The 16,154-nt window shown below is 39.6% G+C and overlaps 1 protein-coding gene across 1 annotated transcript in view; it reads right to left on the bottom strand.

Moving 5' to 3' along the window:
- The window catches only part of DZANK1 (double zinc ribbon and ankyrin repeat domains 1), a 136,587-nt gene that overhangs the window by 32,345 nt on the left and 88,088 nt on the right, over positions 1–16,154 (bottom strand). Inside the window, exons 12-13 of the mRNA XM_090286005.1 lie at positions 9,851–10,015; positions 7,924–8,128 (exon numbers count right to left, since the gene is read on the bottom strand). Coding sequence (XP_090142131.1) covers positions 7,924–8,128; positions 9,851–10,015 — 370 coding nt within the window. The remainder of the gene's footprint in view (positions 1–7,923; positions 8,129–9,850; positions 10,016–16,154) is intronic.

The raw sequence follows: 16,154 nt of genomic DNA, 5'->3' as shown, positions 1-16,154 counted from the left end.
TGGGGAGAAAGGTGGCAGCGGCAGGGAATCGGACAGGAGGGATAACTTGAGAGAGCAATCCCAACCCAAGGCCAGACTGCACAGCCCAGGGTCCCAGCACCAGGAAGATAGACCTCTGTTACCTCTGGCTGTAAAAACTAGTGGGGGTTGGGTAAGCAGAAGAAACTGCCGAATTTTTGCTGCTTAAAGGACCAGCATGGTCTTTGAATGTACACAAACCCACCCACGCTGGGATTCACCATTGGGGCAGTAGCTGAAAGGGCGCCAGTCCACAGGGGTGGAGTGACGAGAAATGGGGTGAGCACCAGGCCAACCACCAGAAGCCAGGCAGTGTCATTGTCCCCTCTCTGAGCCCTCGCCACATAGTCACAAAGTGGTCAAGTGACTTGCCTCCCCTCAACTCCCTGGCATAATTACCTAAGGCACTGGCCCAAACAATTTACAGGTGCCCTCTCTACCTAAGCCATACTACTGAGACAGGGAGTGAAAGAAACTTTACCTAATACACAGAAACAAACACAGGGAGGCTGCAAAATTGAGAAGAGAAAGAAATATGACCCAAATGAAAGAACAGAACAAAACCCTGGAAAAAGAACTAAGCAAAATGAAGATAGCCAACCCATCAGATGCAGAGGTCAAAACACTGGTTATCAGGATGCTCAGAGAACTGCTTCAGTGCAGAAAAAATAAAAAATAAAGGAAGAAATGGAGGTTACACTAAGTGAAATAAATAATAATCCACAGGAAACCAACAGAGAAGGGAAGAAAACTGGGGTTGAAACCAATGATTTGGAATACAAGGAAATGGTAAACATTCAACCAGAACAAAAAGAAGAAGAAACAAGAATTCAAAAAATTAGGATAGGCTTAAGAACCTCTGGGACATCTCCAAATATGCCAACACTCAAATCATAAGGATGACAGAAGAGGAAGAGCAAGAAATTAAAGACTTGAAAAAATAATGAAAGAAGACTTCCCAAATTTGGCAAAGGAAATAGATATACAAGTCCAGGAAGCACAGAGAGTCCCAAACAAGTTGGACCCAAAGAGGAACACACCAGGACACATCATAATTAAAATGCCAAAGGTTAAAGATAAAGAAAGAATCTTAACAGCAGCAAGAGAAAAGCAGATAATTGCCTAAAAAGGAGTTCCCATAAGACTATTGGCTGACTTCTCAAGAGAAACTTTGCAGGCAAGAAGGGATTGGCAATTATTCAAAGTGATGAAAAACATGGACCTACAACCTAGATTATTCTATCCAGCAAAGCTCTCATTTAGAATGGAAGGGCAGATAAAGTGCTTTCCAGACAAGAGAAAGCTAAAGGAGTTCATCACCACAAAGTCACTATTACAGGCAATGTTAAAGGGACTTATGTAAGAAAGAGGAGATCAAAACCATGAACATTAAAAAGGCAACAAGTTCACAACTATTAACAAGTGAATCTAAAAACAAACAAACTAAGCAAACAACCAGAACAGGAACAGAATCATAGATTTGGAGATCATTTGGAAAGTTATCAGTTGGGAGGGGGAAGGGGTACAATGGGAAAATAGTGCAGGGATTAAGAAACATAATTGGTAGGAACTAAACAGACATGAGGTGTGTTAAGAATAATATAGGAAATGGAGAAGCCAAAGAACTTATATGCACAACCCATGGACATGAATTAAAAGGGGGATTGTTGGAGGAAAAGTGGGTGCTGAATGCAAGTGATATAGGGGGAAAAACTGGGACAACTGTAATAGCATAATCAATAAAATATACTTAAAAAAGAAAAAAATGACTCAATTACTAGAATCAGAAATGAAACAGGGGACAGTACCACCAACCTTACTGAAATAAAAATGATTATGAAGGAATACTATAAATAACTGTATACTAATAAATTAGATAACTCAGATGAAAGTGGTCAAATACCTAGAAATACATAAACTCCCAAAATGGACTCAACAAGAAATACAAAAATCTAAATAAACCTATAAGAAGATAAAAAGACTGAATTATCCACAGATAAAGGTAAGGCGCAGGTAGCTTCATAAGTCAATTCTATGAAATATCTAAGGAAGAGTTAATAGCAATTCTTCATAAACACTTCCAAAAAATAGAAGAGAGAAAACTATAGGCCAATACATCCTGTTACCAAACCTGACAAAGACATCACAAGGAAAAGAAAACTGAAGACTAATTAATATCTCTTATATATAAACGCAAAAATTTTCAACACAATACTAGCAAACTAATCCCAAAAATCTACAAAAAGAACCATACACCATGGCCAAGTGGGATTTATCCCATGAATGAAAGATTGCTTTCACATCTGAAAATTAATTAGTGTAAAACACCATCAATGAAATAAAAAGCAAAAATCACATGATTTTCTAAAAGGATGCAGAGAAAGCATTTGACAAAATCCAACACCTGTTCATGATTTTAAAAGAAAAACACTCAAAAAATAGGAATATGAGGGAATTTCCTCCATTTGAGAACGGGCAACTATGAAAAACCCACAGATAACATCATATTTAACAGTTAATGACTGACTACTTCCCTCTAAAATCAGGAACAAGACGAGGATTCCTGCTCTTACCACTTCTATTTAACATTGTACTGGAGGTTCTAAACAGGGCAATAAGGGAAGGAAATGAAATAAAGGTATTCAAATTGTAAAATAAGAAGTAAAAGTAAATCCACAGATGACATAATTTGCATATAGAATATGTTAGATAATCTATTAAAGAACTATTAGAACTAATTAAAAAGTTCAGCAAGGTTATAAAATATGAGATTAATATATAAAAACACAGTTGCAATGAATAATCCAAAAATAAAAATGGGAAAATATTTCTATTGACAATAACATCAAAAATAATAACATACCTAGGAATAACATTCATGGTTCAAAAGACTTACTACAGGTGACTCTTGAACATGGGGGTAGGAGCACTGACCTTCATGAAGTTAAAACATCCTTGTATAATTTAAGTTGACCTTTCACATATGCAGATTCCCAACTGCAGCTTGAAGATATTATCTTCAATCTGTGATGGTTGAATTCGTGCATGCATAACCCAGGTATATGGAGGGTATATTTGTTGAAAATAAAATTCACATGTAAGTGGACCTGCACAGTTTAAACCCATGGTGTTCAACAGTCAACTGTATTGTTAATATGGCAATACTTCCCAAACTGATCTACAGATTCAGCCCAATCCCTTTCAGAATCTCAGCTGGCTTCTTTGTAGGAACTGGCAAGCTGATCCTAAAATTCATATGAAAACTCAAGGACCCAGAATAGCCAAATCAATCTTGAAAAGGAGAAACAAAGTTGGAGGATTCACATTTCTCAATTTCAAGACCCACTACAAAGCAACAGTAATCAAAACAGCATGACTCTGGCATAAGAATAAGCACGTAGATCAGTGTAATAAAATAAAAAGTCCAAAAATAAACCCATGTATCTACGGTCAACTGATTTTTTAATAAGAATACCAAGAACATTGAAAGAAAAATAATAATCTCTTCAGCAAATAAGTACTGGGACAACTGAATAGGACATGCACAATAATGTATTTGTACACCATATACAAAAATTAACTCAAATTGGACCCAACACTTAAGTGAAGAGCTAAACTATAAAATCTTAGAAGAAAAGATAGGAGTACTGAGTGGGGACTGAATGTGGGGGAAGGCAGGGGCAGGGTGCAGGGAAGCAAGAGGGGGAAAAAAGTGAGACAACTGTAATGGAAAAACAAAAAAAAAATTTTTTTAGTGGGGGAAAAATGAAAATATGAAGAATGGAAATGCCAGTTCAGTGAATACTAGGACAAAGATTTTCCTTCACGTTGTATATTTTTCTCCCTATCTGATCCCTCCAGAGTTTGGCATTCTAAACAAGTAAGTAATGACATAAGTTTCTTTGCATAGAACTAATAAGACCAGTTGTTAATAGAGGTTCCTTTTTTTTCTTTTCTTTTGACCAAGTCTTTGACTGGAATGTCAAGCCTAAAGGAGACATGCTTGGTCTCAGGTTGTTACCAAAAAGCCCTGAGGAACTAGGAATGACTTTCAAAGGTAATAAAAGCCTGTGAGATAAAAGACCTGGTACCATGGTTGGTTGTGCGGTCCACAGCAATCTTTCCAGGGAAGGAACGAAGGTTGTTTTCCTGAAAGATGGCTAGAAGGGACCTTAAGGCACAATGAAAAACCAGAAAGACTTGGAAAGGACAGGTGTGTACAGGCAAGGATGAATGCCAGGTATGTGGCCCAGCTTCTGTGCCCTGAAGAGCAGACTGAGGGTCACCCTAAATGTTCTTTGGGTAAGTTCCAGCAAAGCAGAACTAAAGATCATAAGTGATCATTTTCTGCTCTTGTTGTGTTTATGCAAATGAACAGGATAAATTAAAAATGGACTTAATGTAGTCCCTTTAAAGACAAGGAGGGTAATCTTAGGGAGAAAGATCGCGATTCAAGGAAAATCACAATTCTTAGTGGTAGACTATAAAGTAGTGCAGCTAACCGTCTTAAAAGTTTCTTTTCATTTAAAATATGGTTTCACTTGAAAATTAAACCATGTCTGTGATATCATCAAAGATATTCAAGTTACAGGCAAGTAGAATGTCAAGTGCCTTGCAACTGGATGTCTTCCCAGTAAGACAGTCTTACAGATTTAGAGACTTGTTTGTGGGTTATGTTACATAAATTAACATGTGTTTTCTGTTTTCAAAGGGCATAAGCCTATGACCTCATTACCTGAGTGATTGTACGTATAAGCCTCACTTAATCCTCTCTGCAGCGCTGCCTCCTGAGACTCAACGGTTTGGCTGAACTAAATGGCTGGAACACAGGATGCCAGCCTGTTAAACCAAGCATGCCGTTGACCGGAGACAGCTAACTGACCTGGAGTCTGCACGATCCTTCCCCATGTGGGAAGGCCACCCTCCCCTCTACACCCCCACTATTATTAGGGATTTCTGGACCCAAGGGTAGGTAGGACGACGACCATGTCCAGCTTGAAGCAGCTAGAGGAGCTTGAGATCTTCACCCATTCATTGTCCTTTACAAGATTACAAAGGGTCTTAATATCTGAGAGGAAGGGATAGTGATTTTTTATGAACTATGGGTATGGACTTGAGGGGGGGATAGCTGGGGGAGGGAGATGCTGGGTGGAGGGGAGTAAAGGGGAGAAAATTGTAACTATTGTAACAATATAATCAATAAAATACATTAAATAAAAGATAGGAGTAAATATTTGTGACTGGTATTTGGTCATGGATTCTTAGATGTGACACCAAAAACACAATCAACAAAAGAAAAAATAGATAATCCTGCTATGAACATTGGGGTGCATAGGTCCTTTTGAATTGGTGTCTCAGGATTCTTAGGGTATAATCCTAGCAGTAGGATCACTGGATCAAAGGCAAGTTCCATTGTTAGTTTTTTGAGAAAATTCCAGACTGTTTTCCACAGTGGCGATACCAGTCTGCATTCCCACCAATAATGCACCAGGGTTCCCTTTTCTCCACATCCTCATCAGCACTCGTTTTTTGTTGATTTGTTAATGATGGCCATTCTGACCCATGTAAGGTGGTATCATTATGGGTTTTTGTTTTTTTTCAAGATTTTATTTATCTTTTAGAGAGAGAGGAAGGGAGGGAGAAAGAGAGGGAAACATCAATGTACAACAGAAACATTGATCAATTGCCTCTCTCACACCCCCAACTGGGGACCAGACCCGCAACCCAGGCATGTGTCCTGACTGGGAATTAAACCAGCAATCTTTTGGTTCACAGGCCAGCACTCAATCCACTGAGCCACACCAGCCAGGGCTCACTGTGGTTTTAATTTGCATCTCTCTGATGGCTAGTGATGTTGAGCATCCTTTCATATGTCTATGGGCCATGTGTATGTCCTCCTTGGAGAAGTATCTGTTCAGGTTTTTGACCATTTTTTAATTGGATTGTCTTCAGATATTGAAAAATATGAGTTCTTTATATATTTTGGAGATCAAACCCTTGTTCAAGGTATCTTTGGTAAATGTTTTTCCATACAGTTGGTTCCTTTCCATTTTGCTGGTGCTAATTTAGCTGTGCAGAAGCTTTTAATTATTTATGGTAGAAAGTGCTAGAAACAGTGTAAGTGCCCATCAGTAAAGGAGTGGATCAGAAAACTGTGGTACATTTACACAATGGAATACTATGCAGCAGAAAGAAAGAAGGAACTCCTATCCTTCACAATAGCATGGATAGAAATGGAGAATATTATGCTAAGTGAAATAAGCCAGGCAGCGAAAGGCAAATACTATATGATCTCACCTATAAGTGGAACCTAACAAACAGATAAACAAGCAAAACAGAACCAGAGACATGGCAATAAGGATCAAACTGACAGCAGACAGAGGGGAGGAGAGAGGGGGATAACAGGGGAAAGAGGGGAAGGATCTACTCAAAGCAACAAGTATAAAGGAACCATGGACATGGACAACAGGGTAGGGATTAACTGTGGGAGGGGGAGTGGAGGTGAGGGTGGGAAAGGGGAGAGCAGCAGGGGAAAATCTGGGACAACTGTAATTAAACAACAATAAAATAAAATAAATTAAAAAAAGAAAAAATAGATAAAAATTTGACTTAAAATTTTAAAAATCTGTGCTTCATAGGATACCATCAAAAGTTAAAAAGTTAAAAGCCAACCTACAGAATAATAGGAATGTTTGCAAATCATATATCTGATAAAAGTAGTATCCAGAATATATAAAGAACTCTTATATTTTAATAACAAAAGACAAACAACCAAATTTAAAAATGGACAAAGGATCTGAACAGAGACTTCTCCAGAGAAAACATACAAATGGCCAACAGATACATAAGAAGATACTCAATATCATTAGTCATCAGGGAAATACTAATTAAAACCATAATGAGATACCACTTCACACCTACTAGGATGGCAAAAATGAAAAAGTAATACGTGTTGACAACAATGTGAAGAAATCACAACCCTCATACACTGCTGGTCAGAATGTCTTCCAAACTGGCTGCACTATTGTACTATCTAAAAAATCCTCAAAATGTTAAACATAATGTTACCACTTGACCCAGCAATTGCACTCCTATGTATATACCCAAGAGAAATGAAAACATGTCCACAGAAAACTTATACATAAAAGTTCACAGCAGTATTATTCATGATAATGAAAAGGTGACAAAACTCAAATGTCCATCAATTGATGAACAGATCTACACAATGTTATAAACCCTTATAGTAGACTATTATTCAGCTATTAAAAAAAGGGAAGACCTAAAACATGCTAAAATGTGGGTGAACCTTGAAAACACTATACTAAGTGAAAGAAGCCAGTCGCAAAAGACCATATATCATATGGATCCATTTATATAAGTCCAGAAAAAGTAAACCCATAAAGACAGAAAGTAGATTCATGGTTGCCAAGCACTTGGGAAAGGAGATGTGGGGGGTGACTGCTTGAAGAGAACAGGGTTTACTTTGGAGCAATGAAAATGTTCTGGACACAGAAAGATGGTTGTATAATATTGCTCATGTACTAAAGGTTGCTGAATTAGTTGTAAAATGGTTAAAATGGTTAATTCTTATGTGAATTTTACTACAATAAAATAAAGAGATAATAGCAAACAGCAATAATGACACAGATTAACAACATTTGTATCATAATAGCAAGAATCCATGTGTGCTATTTGATTTACAAACTAGATAGGAGGTATGAGTCAAAACACCAGAGTACTACAAGTTAAAGGAAGAGCTATTACACAAATAAAAATTACTTGAAAAAGTAAAATAAAGGAAGTTATTTCTTATACATAAAAATAAGTGTAAAGGAAGAAAAACTGAAATTTTTCTTTCAAAGGAGTGAGTTCCCATCTAACAAGAAAGTGTATCTTTCTCCTCACCTCTTCCTGGGCTGACAGCTGTGAGGAAAGGTTTATGGTCACTCAATTTCTCTTGCCTCTGTTTATAAGCCATTTCCAGTTCATTTTTTGCTAGTAGCTTGCCAGATGGGTAGAAGAGGCCAGTGGTCTGTGTACCTACATCCTTCTTAGTCCCAACATCAGCTTTGGGTAAAGGAACATTTAGGGACTGCCAGGCAGATTGGGGCTATGAGTGAGGCAGAAACATAAAATATGAGAATATAATTATGATTCTTAGAATATAATTAGAATATTACTCACAGAAAACAATTTTAATCATAAGTAAAAGTATCTCAGTAAAAGCTGTATTTTGAACTAAAAAGGGGTTTTCAGCCCTTGCCTCATCTTCCTTGCTTCTGTCTTTTCCAACAACTCCCAGCCCCACCCGCTTGGCCATGTACTATCTAAATTCAGCAAATCTACTGATGCTCCCTTTCCTGACTGAGGCCTGGAAGATACTTATACTCTCAGCCCTACAATCCAATAAAGCATAGACTTTACTATCCATTCACACCCAGCTACTGGCCACGAACATTTCCTGTAAAATATTCCCCCGCATCTAGACCTGAGGACCTAAGAGAACCACCATGTAAGGTTATGTAGGTTGTGCACTGCACAACTGCACTCTATGCACTGTATCTAAAGGGGTATCATTCACATTGTGGACATGATATATTTACATATTTATTAGGACAATTTCCCTAGTCGTCGGCAGCTGTCCGTCTCGAGAGACGATGGTGTAGCTTCTTAAGAGTCTATCTACACCGCCGAGAATGGCTGTGCAGTCCGACTTGGGAGTGACACGCTATCTGTCTCCTCCCGTGTTGAATCGACATCTTGCGATGAAGCTACAGAGCCTGGGCAGGGTGATATGGAGGGTCTGCTGTTGCCCATGCAGCAGACCCCCCCTCTCTTCGCAGCTGAAGGGTCCAAGGGAAAGACGGAGTCAATACAGCTTGGCTTCAGGTGCGCCGCAGGAGTTGCCGGTGTTGACTACAACGTCAAACCGCCTTAGGGACTCCGGCTCCGGATTTTCTGTCGGGGTTTACTCCCTTAGCCTTTCCCCTGAAGAGGTATGCCGCAAGGCAGCGGAGGTTTTTTGGAGTCAGAGTTTTCCTTCTCTGAACAATTTCCCTAGTACATATAAGAAAATGTCTTTCTAACACAATTAGTATATTATAACCAATTTCCAACAGATGGCATTCAAGTGTCTGGACAAAAGAACACATTTGCACAAAGGTGCCAAGTAGAGCACCTGGCAGTCCCAGGATGTATAACCCAATCTGGGCTAAGAAGGCTATAAATTTCCCAAAAATGAACACAAAGTTACTGAGTACATGTGCATTCTTTCCAATAATTATCAATTATTCTAATGAAGAGATAATAAGACACCTGAAGTATTTATGTAGCTTACAGAAGTTCATAAAAGGCTAACACAAAGCTAGTGAGTGTTTAAATACTTCTGAAAATAACTTTGTGAGATTCTCCTTAAACTATATCCAGTTGTTACAAATGGCAAAAGCAATTTTATATACCTGATCTACAGTTTTCTAAAATATAAAAGAGCCTGCGGGAAAGTTCTTGGTCTGCTACATAAGAAATTCAAGAGAAGTACTTTCTATCTTATGTATTTTGAATCCAGTTTTCCTAAATGACATTATATCTAGTTATTGCCTTGCAAATATAATGAGACCTCAATCTATTATAAACACATAGAAATTTGATTTCTGAGGAACTCACTTGAAAGTTTAAAACCCAAATTAATTCATTTCCACACCTACTTGAGAGTCCACGTGAAAGATCTAAAAGTTTTGGCTCTCTTTCCATGGATTGATTCATAGAGCAGGATGCACAAATTCAGTTACAACCTCTTCCCCGGCACCAGTTCTTACTACAGTGGAGACCTCACCTCAGCACAAGGGCCAAGTACTCCAGCAGCTAGAGCCAGGCTGTTGTCCACACTAAGTTTTGCCAAGGACTTCAGGCAAATACCACAGGAGCCACAGAATTGGGCAGATGGGTGATTGCTGGTCCCGCATTTAGGGCAAACAGAGTAGCAGACAGGAATGCCAGGCTAGAGGACAGAAAATATTTTTATGTTTTCATGAATATTAGAGTCATAATTTTCCCATATAAATTATTCCCATAACAGTCATCAAAATAATACATGCCCATACGCTCCGACCCTGTAATTCTACCTTCTAGAATAAATATATACTTTACCCTAAAGATGGACAAATACACAAAGAAGTGTATTTATTTAAGACCATTCCCTGAAAGATTGTGATTTTAGAGGAAGTAACTGGAAAAAACCTAACTGTCCAGCAAGAGGGGATGGCCTAAATATATCGTTGAACACACAGATAATATTATGAAGTCACTGAAGAGAACGAAGAAGTTATTAACAAAATATATTGCTAGGTGGAAAGAACTGGATGAGCGCTCATATTAAACTAACAGTTTACTTATTAGTGCATTGAATTGCTGAAAGAACACCTCAGAAACTGGGTAACAGTGATTGCTTCTAAGGAGAGGAGCTGTGAGATAGCAATGAGACGAAAGGCTAACCCTTCCCACTAAATCTTTTGTATTATTTACATAAAATACTCAAATAAATAATTTTGAGTGTTTTATTAAAAAGGTAAGCAGACAACTCATATATGAAAATGTCAACAGTCAACAAATGGGTAAAAATGTGTAAACCCAAAGAAATGCAAATTAAAACAGCAATAAGAGACCATTTTCATTCAATTTAAGAGAACTAATTATCTCTGTCTCTATATTTTTAGGTAATAAGTGCTAGAACCCAAATCCCAAGAAGTGATTTCTACAAGGCTGTGGCAGAAGGGGAGTCTGGCTCTCTCTAGGGTTGTGGTGAAGTGTTCTGCACAAAAACGCTGAGTTTTAAAATACCCACCATGGCTCCACACCAATCACAGAAGCAAGCACCCTGGTGGTTCTGGCGACCACTTTTGAAGCAGTAAATGGTCTCCTTTCAGAGTAGGCAGAGGAAGAGCTTTATTTCCATTGTACATAGACTGGTGAACACAACAGCATTGATGGGCAGATCAATACTGTATTCTCCAATCCTTGTCCAGTCCAAAGAAGAAAAAAGCCCCAAATCAAACAAAACCTGGAAATAAGGTATTTCTGCATGGAAGGGGAGACTTTTTAAAGCTTTATCCATTAATAAATTTGTACAAATAGTGTGCATTCCTTCACAGAAAGTCAATGTAATTGGTGCTTCACAAACTTAACATTCTTCAGTATCTTCAATACCAAAGGTAGCGAACCTATTGTTGATTTACTATACCAATATTAATGAAGAAAGAATGTAAGAAGAGCTGAACTACCTAAGGTGTCACCATTGAGGTTTATCTTCTATCATTTGGGGTCCTGGTTTCCATTCGAAAATGTGAATTTATTATCCACTCCTGATGTTACGGCAGATTCAGCAAGAATTAACCACTCGGAGACAGTGGATAGGGTAAGCAAGAGGTTTATTGAGGGCCGGCGGTCGGGCGGAGCCTTAGGAACAAGTCTCCAAACATGCACTGACATGGGTCTGGGGTCTAGATAGGGTTTAATACTCATGGATTAAAAAAAAGAAAAGGGGAAGGGATGAAGCGAGGGTCTGAGCGAGTCAGAAAGTCTGCTGCAGTTAGGAGATGCGGTCAGCACTCTCCAGGAAGTTGGCTTTGTCTGGCCCGAGTTTGTTCATTGTACAATCCCAGGTTCAGCTTACTGCAGGAAACTCTGTACAAGAGAGCTAATGGTGGGTACATCTAGAGTTCCCTCTGAGGGCCATCCGACCCTAAAAGCTGGCCATTCTAATTCACATAGAGTCCTCAAGGTGCCTGGGTTCATTGGGGCATTGCTCTCCCCCCAGTGATTGAAACTCTTAGAGAAATTCTTTAACATACAGTCCAAGACTGTAGCTTTTGTCTTACTCTGACTGCCTCCCATTCTGACCAAAAGTATGGTTTCTGACAATACAAATGACTTGAACCACAAGGATGCCTAAAAAACCACTCAAGGACGGCGCAGACCCCCCATCTTGGCACAGATAGACAAAGGAAGGGTGCTTCGCAGAGGAAGCCACACTGATGCCCACCTAGCCTCTCCTCTCGCGAGGAGTCGAGTCTGTCTTAGCTAAGGCTGCCCAAGCGAATTTCAGGTTAGATCCAGCTGTTATGCCATATGACAGACTGAGGAATCATAGGTTGGAGCCCATTTGGACTCCATAGGCATAGGCACGTGGAGCCATAGACTGGAGCACCGGAGGCAAGCCAATTGGTATCCCACGTTCACTCACACACACATATACAGAGTTTAACACATTCCCTCCCTGATTCCCTCCCTGGTCCGGACTTAAACCCTAGGATATCCTGTGTCAACTGACAGGTGATCAGGCAGATCCAAATTCCAGAGAGCTCACTAATTGTATGGCCTATGTCAGACCAATCAGAGTTCCACTAAGGGGAAACAAAACCCGACCCTGCATCCAGGTGCCGGGGGGAGCCTTGCCCACTGATGATAGGCGTCCTAAAAAGACACCAATCCCCATGCCCTTACTCACCTGTCCATCGAGACTGGACGTCTACCATTGCTGTGCCCTATACCAGGCCACCAGAGGAAACTGTGGCCCAGTACAATCTGCGAAGACATGAGGGATGCTCAAAAAGTCAGAGCATGTGGCCACAGTCTCGTCGCCGTTCGGAGGACTGCACGGGGTCCACTGAGTCCCCAGGGGGTCCGCCAAAGATGGCACTGTACCCCGGAGTGGGATATCTCGCTGGGGCCTCCAAAATGTTACAGCAGATTCAGCAAGAATTAACCACTCGGAGACAGAGGATAGGGTAAGCAAGAGGTTTATTGAGGGCCAGCAGTCGGGCGGAGCCTTAGGAACAAGTCTCCAAACATGCACTGACGTGGGCCTGGGGTCTAGATAGGGTTTAATACTCATGGATTAAAAAAAGAAAAGGGGAAGGGATGAGGTGAGGGTCTGAGCGAGTTAGCAAGTTTGCTACAGTCAGGAGATGCGGTCAGCACTCTCCAGGAAGTTAGCTTTGCCTGGCCCAAGTTTGTTCATTGTGCAATCCCAGGTTCAGCTTACTGCAGGAAACTGTACAAAAAAGCTTAAGAGATAAACCTAGGTTAAAGGCAAAGCTGATTAGGGGGTGGCTAGGGCGTCTGCTGGGTACTACACTGACACATGGAAAGGATTACTTTATTTTGGGGAGGGAGGTTGTTTCATGAGAATTTCTGAGACTTTGTTGGGTATACCTATATTAGAATCTTTGCTCCTACTACTTACTTGTATTGCTTAGAACAAGATCTTATCATCAAGCAAATAGGAATGATACTATTGCTATGTGATTACCTACTATGTGCAGGCACTTTTCTGAGCATTGCCCTGTGCCCTTACATCAATCTCCACAACACACCTGTGAGGTGGGTGCCATAATCATCTCTTTTACAAAGAGAGAAACTGAGGCAAGATTTGAACCCAGGCCATGACCTTTTATCCATGACTCCATGAATCCTTTTCATAAAACAGCTTCCTCACAGGTCTGTAGGGGGACTTCCGATGATTAATGGCAGTTAAGTATGTAAAAACACATACCACAGGGTCAAGCTCCATATGTCAGCTTCCTTCCCTTCTCATCTTGATTTCCACTAGATCCTGAATCTTTAAGGAAAATTACTACCATTTCACATCATCTCCCTACTAACACAGTGCCTGATACCTTGGCACATGGGAGTCATTCAAGTCGTTACTGAATAAAGGGATAAATCAATGAATAATTGATTCAATTGATAACTAAATATGTGTATGGTCATATATCCCATGTGTAATACTAAGAATGCACACACTAGGAAAAATGTTTTCTAAGGACAATTTTTCCTCAAACATCAATATCTTAGTTAACTTTATTTGCCAAGCTCTATCTTGTTTTGCTCTGGGAATTGTTCTGTTATCCTAAAACAGACATAGCACCCCCAAATCCACAGAGACTGAGAAATAAGATCTGTCTTTGTGTACACCTACTCTCACCCCATTTCTGTGAAGTAGAAAGAGATACCTTGGGATAAACCAAAAGAGAAACCCTTTGCACACTTCTGCTTCAGACTTAAATTTCAATTTATCCTACTGTTAAAACAGGTTTTAATAAAACTTGCTGACCTGGGCTTCTAAGATAAAGTCTTCAGGTCTTTCGTTTAAGTGCATCTACTATTCAAGTGAAGTTTTTAAAATACAACATTGCTTTAAAGAAAGTAATCTTGTTACAGAGCTGGGTCTCCCTAAATTCCCCACAGCCCATGGTTTGGGGATAGGGTATGGGACTCAGTGGAATACACCCATTTTCCTAAGAAATACCTAGTTTCTTAAAATGTAAATAGTTATGGCCATTCCCTGTGCCAAGGAGATGGGTGGATGTGAGGACAATAGAGTCTGCCAGGCTCCTGCACCCCAGATGCCCAGGCGTGGGCTGCTTAGAGATAATAATTAGATTCGCATGCACAGCTCACACGCAGTTCTAGAAGCATTGATGTCATATCTTGGCTAGCAGCTGGCTTTGTCTATGCATAGTATATAAGCAGTAAGTGGCAAGAGGTTAGCACGGCAAATGGCAGAGGGCATACGTGAATACTATGTCTGCAATAAAGGAAATGTCAGAGATTCCAACCTTGCCTCACATATTCTTCCAATTGCCTGACAAGAAGAGCCTGCCTTGGTTTCCATGACACAGGGGCTTTGACCATAGAATGGTGCCGAAAAGCTTATGGGACCTGTGTAAAATTCTACAAGTGGCCAAGACTGGTCACCACACACTGCGCCACAGGCCAAAGTCAGGCATTTAAAAATAAGGTGGCAGTCATTAAGCATAAAAGAGAGTCACCCGGGTTGAAAGAGAACAGATGCACCTCAACAGCTGGCCTTAAGTTTGGGTGGGTAAGAAGGTGCCATGTGGTTCTGGATTAAGAACTGAAAAACACTGGACACAGGCAAAACCTCCCCAGTCAGGCACAAATGATTGGGAGCTGTTAGTAAAGCTGAACTGTGTCTGGGAAGGACAAAGCTACAGACTTCTATTTTCCTAGAGTGAAATGGTACCTCCTACTTTTCTATTCTAAAACTAGCCTGGTTTGGCAGGGGGAGACAGAACTATGTGCTTGTGGGTGTTTTAAAGATAGTAAGGCTTAACGGCAGAAATCTAAACCTGTATAGCCTTTAAATAAACAATTTCTTTCCCTTCCACCAAACTCTGAGAGTGGGAGTTATGCTTTTTGGCGGCAGGCAATCGAGCCCCTCATAACTGAATAGCCCATGGGTTATGTTTCAATCTGGGCAGCCCAAGGGTTCCGTTTAAATCTTACCGCACTCAAATTAATGCTGCTAAACAAAGAAAAGACATAAAGCTATAAGACTGAACATGCACTATTACTTCAATGACACTTCAATAATAAATACTCTCATTGTGACATCTCAACTCTGATGTACCATTCAGAACAACATACAATTTTGAAAATGAAATTTTTTAATTGTTCCTAGAACAGTTTTGTTTATAGATAAGACCCAGAAACAACTACTTCACTAAGAAATTAATTTAAATTATTTTACTACTTATATAAGAAGTCCAAAATGCCTAAGTAAATGTTTTGCTTGGCAATTTACCTAAATATATCTACAAGATCAGTCCAAGAATTCCAAAGTACCACAGTTTTCTTTTTTCTCTTTTGCCAATCTCACTATTTTTTTCTCTCTGGTGCCATAGAAAACTATAAAGTGCAATTTCATGATAGGAGAGTGACATAAAGTCTGAAGACACATGTTAAGTTAGAGAAACAAATAGCAGTTAACAAAAGACCACCCTAAAGTTGCATATGATTTGATTTGGAAATAGCTATTCTTATTAAATTTGCCATCCTTTAGCATGTTTTTAGTCTCAGTTCTGAAAAAGAAACACAAATAATGAAATAATATTTTTAAAAAACTACATATTTTCCTTCTGAATAAACCATACCAAATGACTACACACACACACACACACGCTCACTCTAAAATCTGCTCATAATACATATAGGCATGAAGAATGAGCAGAAGCAGATAGACTCTTATAAGTAAATACACACAGAAGGAAGGGGGTTATAGAAAGTTAGTTTTCCTTTTGCCTGGGGCTAAGTAAGATCAGTCCACATAAGTGCAT

This window comes from Furipterus horrens, unplaced genomic scaffold, assembly GCF_987537825.1.
Source record: "Furipterus horrens unplaced genomic scaffold, mFurHor1.1.pri manual_scaffold_8, whole genome shotgun sequence".
Lineage (NCBI taxonomy): Eukaryota > Metazoa > Chordata > Mammalia > Chiroptera > Furipteridae > Furipterus > Furipterus horrens.
This window is presented reverse-complemented; position numbering and strand designations above follow the sequence as displayed.